This window comes from Sebastes umbrosus, chromosome 15, assembly GCF_015220745.1.
Source record: "Sebastes umbrosus isolate fSebUmb1 chromosome 15, fSebUmb1.pri, whole genome shotgun sequence".
Taxonomy (NCBI): Eukaryota; Metazoa; Chordata; class Actinopteri; order Perciformes; family Sebastidae; genus Sebastes; species Sebastes umbrosus.
The window spans coordinates 30140962-30158114 of NC_051283.1; the positions used below are offsets into that span (position 1 = coordinate 30140962).

The 17153-nt window shown below is 43.4% G+C and overlaps 1 protein-coding gene across 2 annotated transcripts in view; it reads right to left on the bottom strand.

Moving 5' to 3' along the window:
* LOC119503249 (poliovirus receptor homolog) overlaps positions 1-17153 on the bottom strand; it is a 360163-nt gene that overhangs the window by 191620 nt on the left and 151390 nt on the right. For both annotated transcript variants that reach the window (XM_037794930.1, XM_037794929.1), the window contains exons 2-3: positions 10280-10392; positions 7640-7883 (exon numbers count right to left, since the gene is read on the bottom strand). In XM_037794930.1, the coding sequence (XP_037650858.1) occupies positions 7640-7883; positions 10280-10392 (357 nt within the window). The remainder of the gene's footprint in view (positions 1-7639; positions 7884-10279; positions 10393-17153) is intronic.

A 17153-nucleotide genomic window follows, 5' to 3' on the forward strand; every position in this document is an offset into this window, starting at 1 on the left:
CACCGGCCCGTCTCGGCCACACCGTCGGGGAGGTGGAGCGTGAGGACCCGAAGGATGGTGACGAGAGGTTAATGTCACGCTGCTGTAAAGTGGTATCGGTGCCGTTGTATCGGAGCCGTTTTGCGAGTTCGAGTACGGTGCATCCCCAGTTACATTTATGGTTAATGGTAATCATTTGGTGATCAACTGACTTTTCCTCAGTTTGTTTTTTTCTAGTGAAATGTCTAGGGTTCTATTAGATGGATTAAAAATCAGAAAGAGGATCCGCACACTGCAGAGGTAGCGCCGGGCAATTTTAATGAAACGTGAAACTTTTCAATCTAACAGAGATCTTCGTCAGGCATTGTCAAGTCACCATCACAAAGCAGAACAGGCAACATTACCGGCAAACCGCCTCATATGGACAGCATGTTACCGTTGTCATTCTAAGCATGTTTGCGTGATTTCTTTAACATTTAGCTCAAAGCTCCGCTGTGCCTAATTACAGCCTCACAGAGCCGCTAGCATGGCCCGTAGCTGCTAATCTTAGTATTTGATGGATCAAAGTCTACCTTCTCAGTGATCTTTGACATGCTGCTTACTGATATTTCCATACCCCACCCCTGTATATCAATGTTATCCATCAACACATCTCCCTTTGGTTTGAATTTGGCCCAAAGAAGCTTTCCCAGACATTAAAAAGGGTCAATAAAAGAGCCTGAGCACTCTCTGAAGACTTAACCTTTAGAGCTGGAGAGCTTTGTTACCATATTCCAAAACCCCAAAAAGTACAAAATGGAAACAAACTAAATCCTCCATATTACCGACATCAACGGCAATATGCCACCAGTGATCAGCTAGGTTATTAATATGAAGTTCAATTACCAAATAATGTCTCTGAGCCTGCAGAGCAGCAGACATTGGATTGAGCAGCCCTGGCTGGTGGCACATATCAATGTTTCCTCCTTCTCTCCCTCCCTAACATGGATTTATTCACTGCTGTATCCTGATGAAGGCAGCCAAGTGATGTATTCTTTATTTTTTTTATTTTCTACTTTGCTGCATACATTAGCCAAAAATCAATAAAGGCTTCTGGATCTTGTTAAATTTGTAGGATTCATGTCTCACCAGCTGCCCAGGTTTGTAAACATCTTCTCTCAGCTTGACACACTGCTGATGAATATTTCCAGACATTGTCGGGGAAAAAAAACAAAAACATCTGTTTTGGCTCTCTACGTCTCCTCAACTGTTAACTATACATGAATATTCAAGAAAACACCGGAATAGTTCATGCTGCAATTATTCTGCTGTGTGTGTTGTTTTGACAAGTCATTTTTGGCTGCTAGGAAATGTTGACAAAACGCATTAATTTAAGCTTTAGCCTAATTTAGCTAATTTAAGCTTGAGGGCAGGAGCTAAGTGCCTAAAATGTAAGAAAAAAGAAGACATTAATGATAATTCCCAATGTCACTTTTGTTATGCAGAAGCTAGAAGCTGGAAGCAGATCGTTTTGACTTCTAAACCCAGCTCAGACTCGCCTCTGAACACAGAAACAAAAAGCACCTTGAGGCCTCGCGTTTCAAGCCCCTTTGTGCTGCTGCATTTAACTGCATTGTGACGGATTCAGTGCTCCTACTTGAGGGCAAATGTAAACTCAGAGGCATTTCTATTTTTTGTACCTTTCTCTGTCTGTTATCAAGAAACTCAACAATATAAAGAGTGGTGGATGCTGTTCCAATTCACCAAGGTTGTTACAGTTTGTTGTTGTAGTTTTGGTGTATCTGCTGACGAATGCAGTTTCAGTGAATGGATTCATACCTGTTTTTGTTTAGGATATCTCTCCTGAACCATAAAAGGTCCTCCTTAAAGCAGCAGTGGGCAGAAATGGAGCAAATATGATTAAAAAAAGTTATATTTATAGAATGGTCGCTATATCCTGATAGTAGTGCATGAGACGGGTAATCTGGAAAAAAAACATCATGTGCCTTTGTGTCCTCCGGTGCTCCTAATGGCATCTGCAAGATTTCACAGACCAGAGGAAAACAAGCAGTCAGAGCTGATCTGGAGTCTGCTGTCCAGCTGCCGCCTATGACTCACAAAGTCCGATCAAACGGTCAAACTAGGCAGCGCTGATCAAATATGAATCAATACTCTGTTACTGTAATGCCTATTTCTGGCCTCAAATGTTTCAGAAACATCTCGTAGTGTACCCTTTAGCTGTAAAATGAGAAAGGTTTTGACCTGGCAGCCATGTTGAGATCAGTTGAGGAAATACCAAGCACTGCCCACCGGCCGCAGCACAGCCAATAGGAACACTCTCTCTCAGACCCCTGGGCAAAGCAAGACGAGTATCCCTGATGTGCATAATAAGTACGACACTGTAATCTTAAACACAACATTGTCATTGTTCTATACTGAGCTTGTGTCTGAACTGTATTTCGATGTAACGTCATTTTCATTGAGCTTCACTGATGTTACTTTGCCAGGAAAGCATAGCTCCACCCTTCAGGGTCAACTCCACCCTGGAGTTATTTCTGTTGGAGACATATTTGCAGAAGCCAAACTTCAATGTGAGACTTATTCACTCCTCTGACCTCTGGACTCCAACCATCAACCTTTTCAAATTCAAAACAATGAGGACCTCAAACTAGGAATGCACCGATACCGATATCGGGTATCAGGTCCGATACTGTGCTCATGTACTCGTATTCGCAAAACGGCTCCGATACAACGGCTCCGATACCACTTTACGGCAGCGTGACGTTAACCTCTCGTCACCATCTTTCAGGTCCTATCGCACGCGCTCACGCTCCACTGGTCGATGGTGCGCCCGACCCCGCGGGGCCGGGATCCCACCTGAGCCGGCGCGCGCCAGCCCTCACTTTCATTGCGCCACGGGGTTTTGCTTGCACCCTCTGACTCCCGCTTGCGTTAGACTCCTTGGTCCGGGTTTCAAGACAGGTCGGGTGGGTTGCAGACATCGCCGCGTGGACCGCGTCGTGCCCCCAGGGCCCCGCAGTTGAAGCGCACTTAGGACAGTCCGCCGCGGTGACACTTTGGCCGGCCGTGGCGGCCGTGGCGCACTGCCTCGTATGCGGGACTCCCCAGCCTGCCGTGTGTCGCTCACACCCTCCGGCTGGCTGTTAACGAGGGTCTTTTGGCACAGAGAAGTACTCGTATCAGTACTCGTATCGGCGAGTACCCAAATGTAAGTACTTGTACTCGGTCTGAAAAAAAGTGGTATCGGTGCATCCCTACCTCAAACCACTTCTAACAGGCTACTGATCCACTACACTCCCCTCACCTGCTATTGTATTTCTGTCCTGCCAGCTACACTATATCCAATAAGCTGCAGTATAATTGGCTACCCTCCATTTTGTATGGTCCTCATCCAGAACGATATTATATCATTCACTGCCAAGTGAGTGATTCTTTATTCACACCCCAATAAGTGGTAATAAGATTGGCTGGCTGAGGTGAGGTATCCAATAAGTTATAATACGATTGGCTGTCAAGATTATGTATTCATACTTAAATAAGTTGTGATATGATTGGGGTGCTGGTGGTTCTATATCCAATAAAATGTAATATGATTGGCTGCCAGCGGTTGTGGATTCAATAAGGTCTAATGTGATTGGCTTGTATGGATTCTATATCCAATAAGGTGAAATATGACTGTCTTCCAGTGACTTTGAGACACTTAGTTCGCCAAGTACATTTACATGGACCACAATCTGTCCCGGAGAGAGCTTGGCACTGCTGTAATTTCAGACAAAAGGCAAGTCAGTGAGCGTTCCAGCAGGTATTTCCCAGTCTACCTCTGCCTCGTGCCAGCAGCAGCAGTTTAGGAGGCTTAGCCCACATCCATCTGCGAGCCCGCCAGAATATCGCGCCGTGTTTTCTCTGCGAGACAGCCAAGTTCTGCATCTCCTGTGTGCTCTGTTCTCTGTGAGAGAAGCTTCCGGAGTGGGTTTTCTATTGTTGTGTGAAGGTTTACTTATAAAAACTACTGGGGGAAAATGTTACTGGCCCGGTTGGGGGAAAGACATGAAAGGAATTGTAAAACACTTATTTTCATGAACTATACTGGCTGCAATTACTGGGGTACTGTAATGAACTTATTTTAATTATTGCCTCCTATTGTGTCTCCATGGTGACTTACAGGAGAGTCTACTTTAGTGTCGCGGATAAGGAATTCCCAGACCCACATTTTTAGGCAGCAACAAATTAACATACACAGCGTCACCACACCTGGAAGCTTGCTTTCGATTCTTTCAGAATTTCAGCTTTCTTTCAATTCTTCCTTTGGTCGTACAGCAACTACCCAATAAATATTAGGAGATTTCACCCAATTTGTGCAAGAAAAAGAAAAAAAAGGGCTCAAACATCTCACCCTGACCAACACAACTCATGTGATAAACTAGAATTACCGCCTCGCAGTTGTGTGCCTCTGCCAACCAGTCAAGCTGCAGTATAAATTCCAACTCGTTCTCACTCCCAACTCTTCAAATACCGCCGTTTGGTCAGCGCCCCTCGGCATCGGGAACCAATGCACGGAGGGACCCTTTAGTGACAGTATGTGATGAACCGGGCTTTCAACTAACTCTAATGCAAACCCACTCGCGGTGTCATTCAACGGTTGGAGCAAGTGCGTTCGCGTCCGTTCAGGGCGGGCAGGAGGGGTGGTGGATGGGTCAAACAAACACAAGACTTTCAACCAGGAGACCGACGTTTGTGTCTCGTGTGAAACTGAAAGTGACGTTGACGTATTTTGTCACGTCAGTCTTTAGTCACGTGACTCACGGGTCTGATGATACTGACGTGACGGTCACCAGCCATTTCCCATTTTCCTGACAATTGTGTCAATGTGCTCTACCCATGACAACACGTGTGTGAAATTTTCATAATTATCACATGAATTCTTGAGTTATGGCCAAAAACGTGTTTTTGTGAGTGACCACCAAATTCTAATCAGTTAATCCTTGAGTCCAATGTTTGTGCCAAATTTGAAGAAATTCGTTCAATGCATTCAAGAGACATCATGAGAACGGGACAGACGTGAGGTCACAGTGACATCTGACCAACAAAATCATCCTTGAGTCCAAGTGGACGTTTGCGCCAAATTTGAAGAACTTCAGTCTTGTCGTTCCTGAGATATCACATTCACAAGAATGGGACGGACAGATGGACGGACGGACAACTCGGAAACATAAAGCGTCCGTCCACAGCTGTCGCCGCCGTGAAGGCATAAAAAGGAAAAAGCAGAAGGCGGATCGCATGAAACTGCAGAGAATATGAATTCAGTAAACGCTCTGTTTCAGTTCAAAGTGCATCATATTAGACGGTCCCCTGAGCGTGCCACTGAGATAGGAACTTTGAATATATGAGCTCTTTATCGTAGGAGCACTGATGCTACGGGCCATATACTGTAAGCACAGCACTCCCATACAACAATCAAGGGAACTGTTGTTATTCACATTAAGTCTCCTCAGTGCTGTAAACTGCGAGACAAAGACACCAGGCATCTGATTCCTTTGTAAGCGGAGTGCAAAACGGGAGGACATGTGGGTGGATGAATAACACCAGCTGTCTCCGATTACAAACAGGATGCGTCCCCTGCTAACAGCGACGAAACCGCTCAGTTTGAGAGATCAAGACACCGAGGTTTGAGCAGTTCTGGGTTGTATTTGCTAAATGATTTGCAGTGCTTCAGCCTGTTGATAAGTGGGGAACTGTGCAGAGAATAAAAGTTAAGAGGTGTGCATAGTTTCTTACCTCATGCTAATTACACGTTATACTACTTATTATTTAATTAGAACGGGAGTTTACAGAGTCTCCCCAGTGCGAGGGGGGGGGGGGGGGTCTGATCCTCGCCGGATCAGCAAACTTCCTGTTGCTGCTGTTACACAGGTTAGAACCAGAACTCCACCAGCACGCTGGGACTCCACCAGCACGCTGGGACTCCCGGCACTGGGGTTTGTGCTGGCCAAATGCTAGTTGCTGCCATTACCCGTTAACTGAAGATCTGTCGCCCGCACTCCTCCTAGAGATACTCCGTCAGTAAACAAACGATCAAGAAGTCCACGGCACCTGATACCTTCATGACTGACAAGCCCTCGGGGCAGCTCTACTTCTTCGTCTTCTCATGTTGGACTGAGGACAGACTGGACGCTGCAGTGACTCACTTTCTTGAGGTACAAGTGGTATTACAAGACAGGACGAGCCGGGGCCAGCTGCTTAGCATGCTTATTTCACTAGATATCTCAGCATCACAATACGTAGACGTCTTTGATATAATGTCCACACTGTGACCTCTTCACATTCTGTTCATAATGTTAGTTCATTTTTTAATCTGGCCATATCTTACACATCTAGAGCTGTGTGTCTCACCCACTGCTGGGTTTTGTAATATAATTAGTGAACTCTTCTGTGTACTGTTCAAACTTTTTTTGAAAAATTCTGAACAAATATAATAAATGTAGGGCCATTAATCAATTAAAATATTTCATCACGATTAATCGCAAATTAATCACTACTTTTTCATCGGTTCAAAATGAACCTTAAAGGGAGATTTGTCAAGTATTAAATACTCTTATCAACAAGGGAGTGGACAAATATGCTGCTTTATGAAAATATATAATATATTTATTATTGGAAAACAATTAACAACACAAAACAATGATAAATATTGTCCAGAAACCCTTAAAAGGTACTACATTTAGCGTAAAAAAATATGCTCAAATCATAACATGGCAAAATCTTGCTAACAAACAAACCAACGCCGGTGAAAACATAACCTTTGGCCTTGGTGAAGGTAATCAACTGCAAAGGCCGACATCTATTCAATTCCTCGCTAAACAACTCACCGGGAAAATACAATGTACAATACCATGTTGTGTAAGCAGGTCAACTAAAGTACCATGAGAAAAAGACATAACAGCAGTTACATCTGGATCTCACCGTGCCACATCACTCTCTAACAAATTATCAAATAAATCCACATTAATTCCAGTTATTGTTTGAAAAGAAATGAATGCCAGCGATACAAGTGAGCCTAATCTTTCTTTTGCCTATATGCATCCATTACCTAAATGTGATTCAACATGGAAGTCTCATCCACAACCATAATCATGTACGGACACGTCATGTTTCTCAAGTTCTCATGTGAGCTCACTGTTCGATGATTTTAAAAGATTAAAATGTATAAACCTGGGTTCAGGTATTTCCTCTAATACAATAATAATAATAATGTTATTAATTTACTAAAACAAAACTCACAGATATCAAGAGTAAAACAAGCTCAGAAACATGTGAGCTCAACCTGACACTTTCCATGTAGTGCCACGTCTGAGTTTCAATCTTTATCACCCATCTCTCTTGTTTTTCATTCTGCATCTATAACCTGGACATACCCTGAGAATACTCGTCAAATGCTTTCAATCCCTTCACAGGGATTGGGTCCGATGGGAGCTCTTTTATAGAAAGCAGTGATAAGCAGATGGCTGGGGAGGCGTGTGTCAAGGCCGATGTAGCAGAACAGCTATTGAAAGCCTGTTTGAAGCCTTCTTCTTTCAGACCTCTCGGTGCTCTAACCCCTTTACGCTCCTCGTTAGATTAAAACATGAGAAGTTCTCAGCTTTTTAATGACCTCTCTACTCACCGAGCATGACGAGGGTGGTCGTTCCTTGTTCGTTTCCAGAAGGGTAGGTGGCGTACTCGCAGGTGTACCGGCCGGCGTCGGACATTTTAAGGTTAGAAATCTTAATGGACGGGTTCTCCAGGCTGTTGTAGAGGAAGACAACTCGGTCCTTGAAGGACAGGTTGGGGAAACTCTGTCCGTACATAGGGTGGTATACAGCGATGTTGTCCCTCTGTCCATCGATGGGTTCCCATATCCAAGACACCTGGTAAGAACAGAAAACCCGTGGTTATTGTTTGCCTAACGTTTTTTTTTTTAAAGGGCAATTTCTCCCCTTTACAGACATGCACACTTTATGATGATCACATGCAGTTTAAATGTGTTATTCTCACCTATACTATACTGAAATGGTGTATTTGAATATTTCTGCATACTGGGGTCCCTAAACAGTCTTGGAATTACATACATTGGGTATCACTGTAAAGCTGAGACTCTTGTGGATCCAATGAGCCCAACTGTATTCATGTGTGATGATGTTAGTCCCCATAGGAGACATTTCATTGTAGTGAGACCCTTTTTTCATTCTGGACCTCACTGTATAAAATGACCTGTGGTGACCTCTAGGATAATCACAGCCTCATGAAACTTTACAGCCACAAACTAGAGACCTAGAGCATTCAGAGGATGGATGGCTTTCCTAGCTAGATTGACAATAAGGGGGTTTCTGAGCAGTTTCCAGAACAGAAGTGCTCGCCATCCAATCGACGAAAAATGCAATTCTTGCAGAAATCTCCAAAATGTCAAATGTTTTTGATCCCAAATCACAGCATGGCTTTTTCTATGGTGTTCCTCAAGGTTTTGGTGTCTTAATGTGGTATTTTGGAGGGATTATTGAGCATTTTTATCAATTCTCAAGTGGTAAATATTTTTTAAATTCAGCACTAAATCTTTGTAACAAATGGCATCAACCCAAAAATTGCTGCAACAACATATGAGACATAATAGAGCATGAGCATTCATTTCTGATTTATGACTAGAACAACTTGGCACACAGCTCTGAACTGCATCTCAAATTCATATCCAGGTTCCCAGCTTTCAGATGATGTGCACCACTTCTATGTGACATCTACTGTTGACTATTTATCTATCCCTGAACATCCCGTCCCCCACCCCTACTCCTCTAAAAAAGAGGGCTGAATGGTAGGGGGTTAAGGACTCAGGTGTGCAGACGTCTACTTTTCAATTAAAAGCCAGACTAATGACATTCATGAACACTATCGAGGATCCTGTTGCCATTTTAAAGAACATTATATGACTGAGTGTCGTCTTACAGGCTTTTCCTCTTATGATTTCTGATATGTGAAAAATATTGATATCTGTTATGGCTGTAGGAGAATCTGCCGCAGGGGAGACTGGGATGTTAAAACCAAATTGATTTTTCTTTTCCTCTTCAGTTTTCAACATGTTAAATACAGACTACCGGCTAAAGTGGCAGACGAGGAAGCGGGGGGGGGCAATAAAGTTCATCAATACACATTTAGCAAAACATCTATGACTTTTATGACATCTGGAGGAAGAGGAGAGAGAGAGCAGAGAGAGAGAGCAGAGAGGGTTGGCGGTTGTGGAGAGGAAGACGGGTCGGAACACAGATGTCAGCGCAAATTAGTGGACGAGACTCCGTCGTTAGCTGAACAGTAGACTGTAGAGGAAATATCATACTGGGGCAATTTAGCCTGTCTGCCATTTCAGTTTTTGAACCAATTGATTCCATCCACAACTCAGAGGGGCTATACATCACACCGGGATCACATTTAACCAGCGAACAGCTCACAGCATTTTGCTTTCCTTGCTGTGTGAACAGTTAGACTGGTGTCAGATAACGTGTCATCCAGGGGTTGATAAAATAAAGTTGACTTCCAAATAGCCAGAAGTTAAAATGACATTATCTGAGTGTGAAAATTGTGTCAACTTCGGCAATGACGAAGAAAAAACATACAAATACTGCTCAGAAACCTTTAGGATGATTCTCACTGCATATTGCAAAGGTAATGCAATCTGCATGATGTAATGTTGATAAGATAAGATAGGATAAGATGAACCTTTATTAATCCAGAGGGAAATTCAGGTGTCAAAGCAGCAACATCAGCAAACAGAGTGAAACGCAGGAGAGGTAAAGGTATACAAAACATACCTATCAACTAGGGCTGTTAACGCGATAATAACGTGTTAACGCAAATACGCCACAAATTTCTTTAATGTTCTAAAAATCTTGTGATTTTGTAGGTTGTAGTGGGCTCAGTTTTAAAGCTAGAGTGAAGATACTGGTATCATATGGAACTAGAAAACGTAAGGAATCCATTGGTACCAACCATGTCACACTAGTCAGGAAGGAGGCTAAATAACACTCCAAACTTACGCTAAATTTTGGTGAGGAAAAACTGGCATGGCCAAATAAACCAGTTGCCTCTTCGTATGAACTCACTCCATTAGAAATGGTAAATGGACAATGGTCATTCACACACAATGGACGACCCGTTCAAACACCTGAGCCACAGCCACCACACACCCCCAAAACTACGTTGTCAAATCTTACTTTGTCCGTCTGAGCTTCAGCGCTGCCAAAGCCACTAAAAAACACAACGTCGTGTTGCGTCATCCTACCTGTGTGAGTTTGGTTCGGCCTCCTCCATCGTTGAACTCGCAGCGGAGATCAACGGACTCTGTGGGATACGCCTCCACCTCCTCGTCCACTCGCACTTTCTGAGCCCCGATACCTGGAGGCAGGAGGAAGGGAGACAAACAGGGAGATTAGGCATCAGCCACAAAACCAATATTGTTTGAATAATTAAACATGTTTGTTTGTATTGGAATTAAAAGGGGAACTTGAACAAACAGAGACTAAGAGGGAGACGATTGAGAGAGAAAGAGGGACACAGAGAGAGAGAACGTAGAGATCACAGACACACAGCCGATAGTGCATGCAGGGCAGAACAAGGTCAATACCCTCTAATAATTCAAATTAAAAAACGAGCCATCTAATTATATATACACCTCCTACCAATACAGAACCCTGCAGGGCCAAGAGTTGAACAAAGGCAAGAGTCCTGAAACACCAGGGCTTGAGGACAGACACCAAACTATCTGGCCCAGCCAAATCATCTCAAAACAAAAAGAAAATGATATCAAATATTGGAACGAAACCACCAAATCACAAAGTAAATTAGAATTCTATTTGACCCTAAACAGGGAGTACACGGTGGCAGAGAACCTGACCACCGTGACTGATGGCAAACTAAGGAAAACGTTGACAATGTCCAGACTGAGTGGACACAGCCTGGCCATATAGAAACAGGCCGTCACAGGCAGAACAGACAAACCCAGGGAGGCCCGGCTGTGTTCACTTTGTCATAAAAGAGAGGTGGAGACAGAATCCTTACTGTTCTGTGAGAAATATGAGTGTTACTGAGGGCTGGAATAAAGGACTGTATTAGCTGGTACTGTCTGGTTGGTTCTGGTTTGAACTTCGCCCCAGGTGTGTCTATCAAAACACGGACTCTTCTTTAAAGGGTTTACTCAGGTTGAGCAGCGGTACAGAACTTGTTGGTATATATGCGTGGTTCTGCCAAAGAAAATGGTTCAGATAACAATGCAAAGGGAATTATACGGTACATACATACTTTATATATATACTGTACATCACTCTTAAGGCAGAGTATACAGGATTCTCCCTCCAAAATATATAGACTCATACAAACTATCTCTGTTAATCATCACATATGACTCACTAGGAGTGTGTGTCTGCAGGGGCACTGCCCACCACCTGCAATTCTTATTTTCTGTGTTTGGGACCCTTAAAGCTGAAGTAGGCGAGATTGGAGCAAATATGATTAAAAAAAGTTATTTTTATAAAATAAAAAATAATCACTCAGCTGTCAATCACTTGCAAACTCCAACCAAACGGTCAAACTAGGCAGCGCTGATCAAATATGAATCAATATTCTGTTACGTTAATGCCTATTTCTCTCCTCAGATGTTCTCAGAATCATCTTGTAGTGCACGGTTTAACTGTAAAATTAGAAAATGTGTGATGCTGCCGCCATTGTGAAATTTGGTGAAGGAACGCCAAGTTCCGGTCACATGACCGGAGAACAGCCAATAGGAACGCTGTCTCAATGAAATGACCTGTGATTGGTCAAAGTCTCCCGTCACGGGCTAGATGTTCTAAAGCCTGAAAACAGAGCCATGAGGAGGAGCAGAAGTCTAGTTTTCTCTCAGAACACTTGAATTACAATATACTGAAAGGTTATTATGGGATTTTTGCCCAATGATGCCAAAAATATACTGACTACTGCCACTTTAAGATACATCAATCAACTACCCTCCTGTGCATCCACAAATATCAACTGAGAAATCTTGCATAGGCCACCTTTAAACCCACTGCATCATCTCAACTACTGTGGCAGGAGGAAAACAATGGACTCACTGCTACTGACATGGAACAGCATGTAAGAATACACTCATTAGTATGTGGAGCAAAGGCGCTGCTATATCTACAGTAATACAGAGCCAGGTGTGTTTTAGCTGCAGTCTTAACAAGGTGAGCTAACTCATTGATGGTAAACACACAACAAGAAGTGACAAACCACATAATTAACTGAACTTATAACCTATATGTCGTGACTTACAGTTCTCAGGGACTCACACAATAGACGGTGAGTAATGAGTCTCTGAACCGGCCTTTTCTCTCTCTGCACTGTCCACACTCTGCTCGTCTGTCTCTCATCAGGTGCTCACTCCCCGTGTCCAGCACGCACCCGCGACCAATCAGTGGTGCGCGCTCTCATCACTGAGAGACTGCGGCTGCGGTCGAATAGGAGTGAAATGACCCGGATGTACCTAAGTAGCAGCCATGATGAGAGCTGTTTGAATCCTCTAAATGCTGAGGAAAGGAGCTTCAATGCTTCCTTTCTCATCTCCTTCAGCAGAGGATAGACTGGAGTATCCTTTACCAAAGGAAAAGAGTGAATAACATCCCACAATTTCTTGCGGCCTCAGCATTTAAAGTGACGCACCATTCGGCCGTTCATGATAACAAACGATATGTTTATCTTAACTTTTTATTGATTTGTGATTATTTAGTTTTCTTGTGTAAAATGTAATTATTAAATAATATGTAATTTAGCTTTGGCAATAATGTAACCTGAGCATTCATGCCAATGAAGCTTATTTGAATTTGAATTTGAATTTGAGAGAGAGAGCGTTCTGGTAACTCGAAGAGTGCAGACTGCAGACCTCCGCCAAGGCCAAGTTCCCTATTTCGCAATGTTAGTGAAATAGAAAAATGTGTGTACCTGTCCTGTCATTCAGATCCGTTTCAAGAGGTATTCTACCTTGGCCCGTGCTACACCCTTCCACCAAGTTTCTTAAATATCGGGCCACTAGTTTTTTCCGTAATCCTACAAATAAACAAACAAACCGAAGCGAGAACACAACCTCCTTGGCAGAGGTGACAATGGAGTGTTCGTATTTCATTACGAATCTGGTGTTATTTAAATCAAATTGATGTTTTTCCTTCCCACCTTAATGTGCTCCAGACTATTTAAGACAAGGTTATAGAGAAGCGTGAGGGAAACCAAAAGAAGAAGAAGAAAATGAGGGGGAATTAAGAGAGAAACTGAGAGAGGAAATAGAGATGAGTTCTTTCAAGAGACAGAGAGAAGCATTTGAATCATGAGCCTTTGATAACAAGCCTCAGGCACAGTCTTAACCAGCTTCTTCCAGTCAGGCCCTCCTCATTACAATACGGCTCGTCTACCAGGAGGCATCGCTAGGGGGCGAGCCTTTAGGAAGACCACGGCAGCTCCAGCACCGCTTCTTTAGCGTGTTTGAAATTCAGGGGAAGGCACCTGTAACTCTTTTGCATGAGCATGAATAACAGTGATGAGAGAGCAGGGCCTGTGAACCAGGCCAACGTAAGTTCACCTAACACAGGTAGGGAAGAGCTGGCCCGTCCGTTCAGACTTAAACAGCGATGAAAGGAGGACGGTTAGAGCCGAGCACCGTGCAGAGCCTGCTGACCTGCAGGCTGCTTCACAATATGAGTGGAATGACTTTTCTAAACACGCGTCTCCTATTCTATACATCAACACACTCTCCTGTGGGAAGCGGTCTGCTGCCGAGGCCCGAATCAAATGTTGCAAAACTTCTTTTGACCCAACACTCTTAGAAATAAGGGTTCTTCCATAAGTTCTTCCATTTGCTTCTGAATAACCTTTTTTGAAGAGAGGGTTTCTCAAGCGTTCTTTGTAAGACTAAGGGTTCCACTAAGAACACTTAAGCCAAAGAACCATTTTTTTCTTGAAAGATTGTTGAAAGCATGGGTGTTAACAGATCCAAACACCCGTGGAGCTGTGATTGTGAACCATGATTGTTGTGGGTTGTGCTGCTTTTGGAGCCTCATAAGGAACCCTGGGTGGGTTCTGGATGAAAACCCTTAAATTATGAAACGGTTCTCAGTCGTACCTCCTGGGTGGGTTCTTGTAGCACCCTTAGAGGGTAGAAAGGTTCTGGATAGAACCTCCAGAGAGGGTTATGTGTGGAACCAATCAGCATATAAATGCCACGATAACGCACAGGAAGTTTAGCATGCAATAAGAACGCCTTTCTTGATTTCTGCGTGTCTCTTGTACGCCATGTATCCTGCACTGATTACAATGTACATGCATCCGTGTATAAACGCTACGGTAAGAGTTAATGTTGAGTATAAAAAGCAAGAAAGACCAACCCATCAAACACTGGACTTTTACCCAGGAAACCCGTGTTTGAGACCGGCGTTGACCGGTTATGTTTTGTTATGTTTTGTAATGTAAGTTACGTTAGTGGCGTTTGTCAGGTGACAATTGTCACGTGTTTTTTGTAACGTTTTTCACGTAGTTGTGTTACGTGTTTTACTTAGTTTAGGTAATTATTTTAAGCCCAACCATGACGTTATCCCTTACCCTACCTAGGTGGTTCTGTTGCCTAAACCTAACTGCGAACATTTGCGCGGCGAACAAATGACACGCGGAATGTCCGTGTAATGTCTTGGTATTTATACGCCTACCTGTCAGTCCGGGTTGAACCATTACACCATAGAAGGTTTCTCTGTAGAACCTCTCAAAGGGGGTTCTGGGTGGAACCTTTAACAAACGGTCCTAGGTATGACCCTTTATGTTGGGCTCTAGGTAGAACCGTCTGAAAGGGTTCCAGGTGGAACTCCAATGGAGACAAGTCGAAGAACCCTATATGGTTCTAGTTACCAGCTTTATTTTTCAGAGTGTATACTGTCTCTTTATACCTTTTTGTGAAAAAGACTGTGCAGCTGTGTTACCCTATTTATTTTCCACAAACAAGAATCAGTGTTGGTCCCGATCCGGTCAGGTCTCTGAGTTCAAACAGACCCAGCGGAGCCGTGGGCCTCCACTGGATCTCAGATGGATCTGACAAATAAAACTTGTGTAGCAGAAAATGCAATAGAAACCTTTCCTAGTTTGCATTTGAGAGCAGCAGAAAACCCTGAGCAGGACTCATTCTGCTAAACAACCAGATTATGAAAGCACGCCTCGGTACTTTAAACTGGATGTAAGCCGTGTCTTGTGTTCATTAAAAGCAACTTCAGCAGCTGACTTGAATTGTCCCTGCCTCTTAGCAATGGGTGTTTTTATTTGGATCAGTGTCAACACGCAGCTCTCAACCAGTGAGGCAAATAGCATTATATATATATAAATGTGTGTGTTTGTGTGTCTGTGTGTGTGTTAATGCAAATTTGTTTTAACGCCACTACTTTCATTAATGCATTAAAGCAACATGAGGTTTCTAGGTTGTAGCAGGCTCAGTTTAAGGCTATAGTGAAGATACTGGCATCATATGAAACTAGAAAAATCTAAAGTATCCATCGTTATCAACCATGTCACACTAGCTTGTAGTGAAGGAGGTTAAATAACGCTCCAAACTTACGCTAAATTTTGGCGAGGAAAAACTGGCATTGCCATTTTCAAAGGGGTCACTTGACCTCTGAACTCAAGATCAGTGAATGTAAATGGGTTCTATGGGTACCCACGAGTCTCCCCTTTACATACATGCCCACTTTATGATAATCACATGCAGTTTGGGGCAAGTCATAGTCAAGTCAGCACATTGACACACTGACAGCTGTTGTTGCCTGTTGGGCTGCAGTTTGCCATGTTATGATTTGAGCATATTGTTTTATGCTAAATGCAGTACCTGTGAGGGTTTCTGGACAATATCTGTCATTGTTTTGTGTTGTTAATTGATTTCCAATCATAAATATATACATACATTTACATAAAGCAGTGTATTTGTCCACTCCCATGTTGATAAGAGTATTAAATATTTGACAAATCTCCCTTTAAGGTACATTTTAAAGAGAACGATTAATCACGATTAAATATACAGTCAACAAATGACTGTATTACATTTGTTGAAATTAATGAACTCTAATGAACTTGTAATCCTCGTCATCGTGAGACGGAGGAAGAGAGAAAAATGACTCAAGGAGAACAAGTAAGAGAAACACAAAGAAGGAAGGATCAGAGAGAGCAAAACAGAGAAGTTGTAATCCCTCGTTAATGCAATCTAGTCCAAGTCCAGCAGCTCAATGTGTTTGGCAGCTTCCATGTACAATCAGGGGACATTTTTAGAGAGTCTTTGATTGTTCGTGTCTTGGAATCGAGTCATTTTGCGACAATGGGCCTCATCGTCAAACCTCTCGATGCTCACTTTATTACAGTAACTCTGACATATGATGTTGCTTCGCTTGGCCTTTCTCCCTCCTCTTTGCCCTGCTCCTTTAACTGCTCCCTGCTTCGCACATGCAGTGATCCAGACCCCTGCCATGAACCCCCCCGCCGACCCGGGATCAAATCCCACCAAGGTCTTTTCTCCACCGCCTCCTCTCTGCCCTCTCAGTCAGCCTCTGCGCCTGTAAAGATAAAATTCTTGCGGGGAGCCGGCCTCCCTCTCCCTCCACAAGAAAAGGGGGGATAAGCGCTCGCTAACCGCTAGCTAGCCCCGGGTGGTTCCAGTGGAAAAAGCCTCTTAGTGTGTGGGGGGATTGATTAGGACAATATGTTACAAGCCACAGCATAGAGGTGAATGGGCTGGCTGGGGTTTAGCCTGCGAATCAGCTGTAAAACACAGTCACATTAACAAAGAATGCAAAGTGTGTGTGTGTGTGTGTGTGTGTGTGTGTTTGAGCTGCAGGGGGTATTGAGTTGTTTTGGATTTACAGCATGTATGCACCCACGTGTCCGCCCATGTGTGCAGGAATGACTTCTGTGTGTAAAGGCGTATGCTTAAAGGTGTTTGTGTGTGCAGAAATCTGAGATTTTTGCTGTAATGTGAGTGCATATGAGGCGGACTCAGTCATTGAACCACAGTCTCTACCCTGAGGGAGACAATGGGCTGTCAAACCAGTCATCCATTCCCACTGTGAGACAGAAGCATGCGCACACATGCACAACACATGAATGCAGAC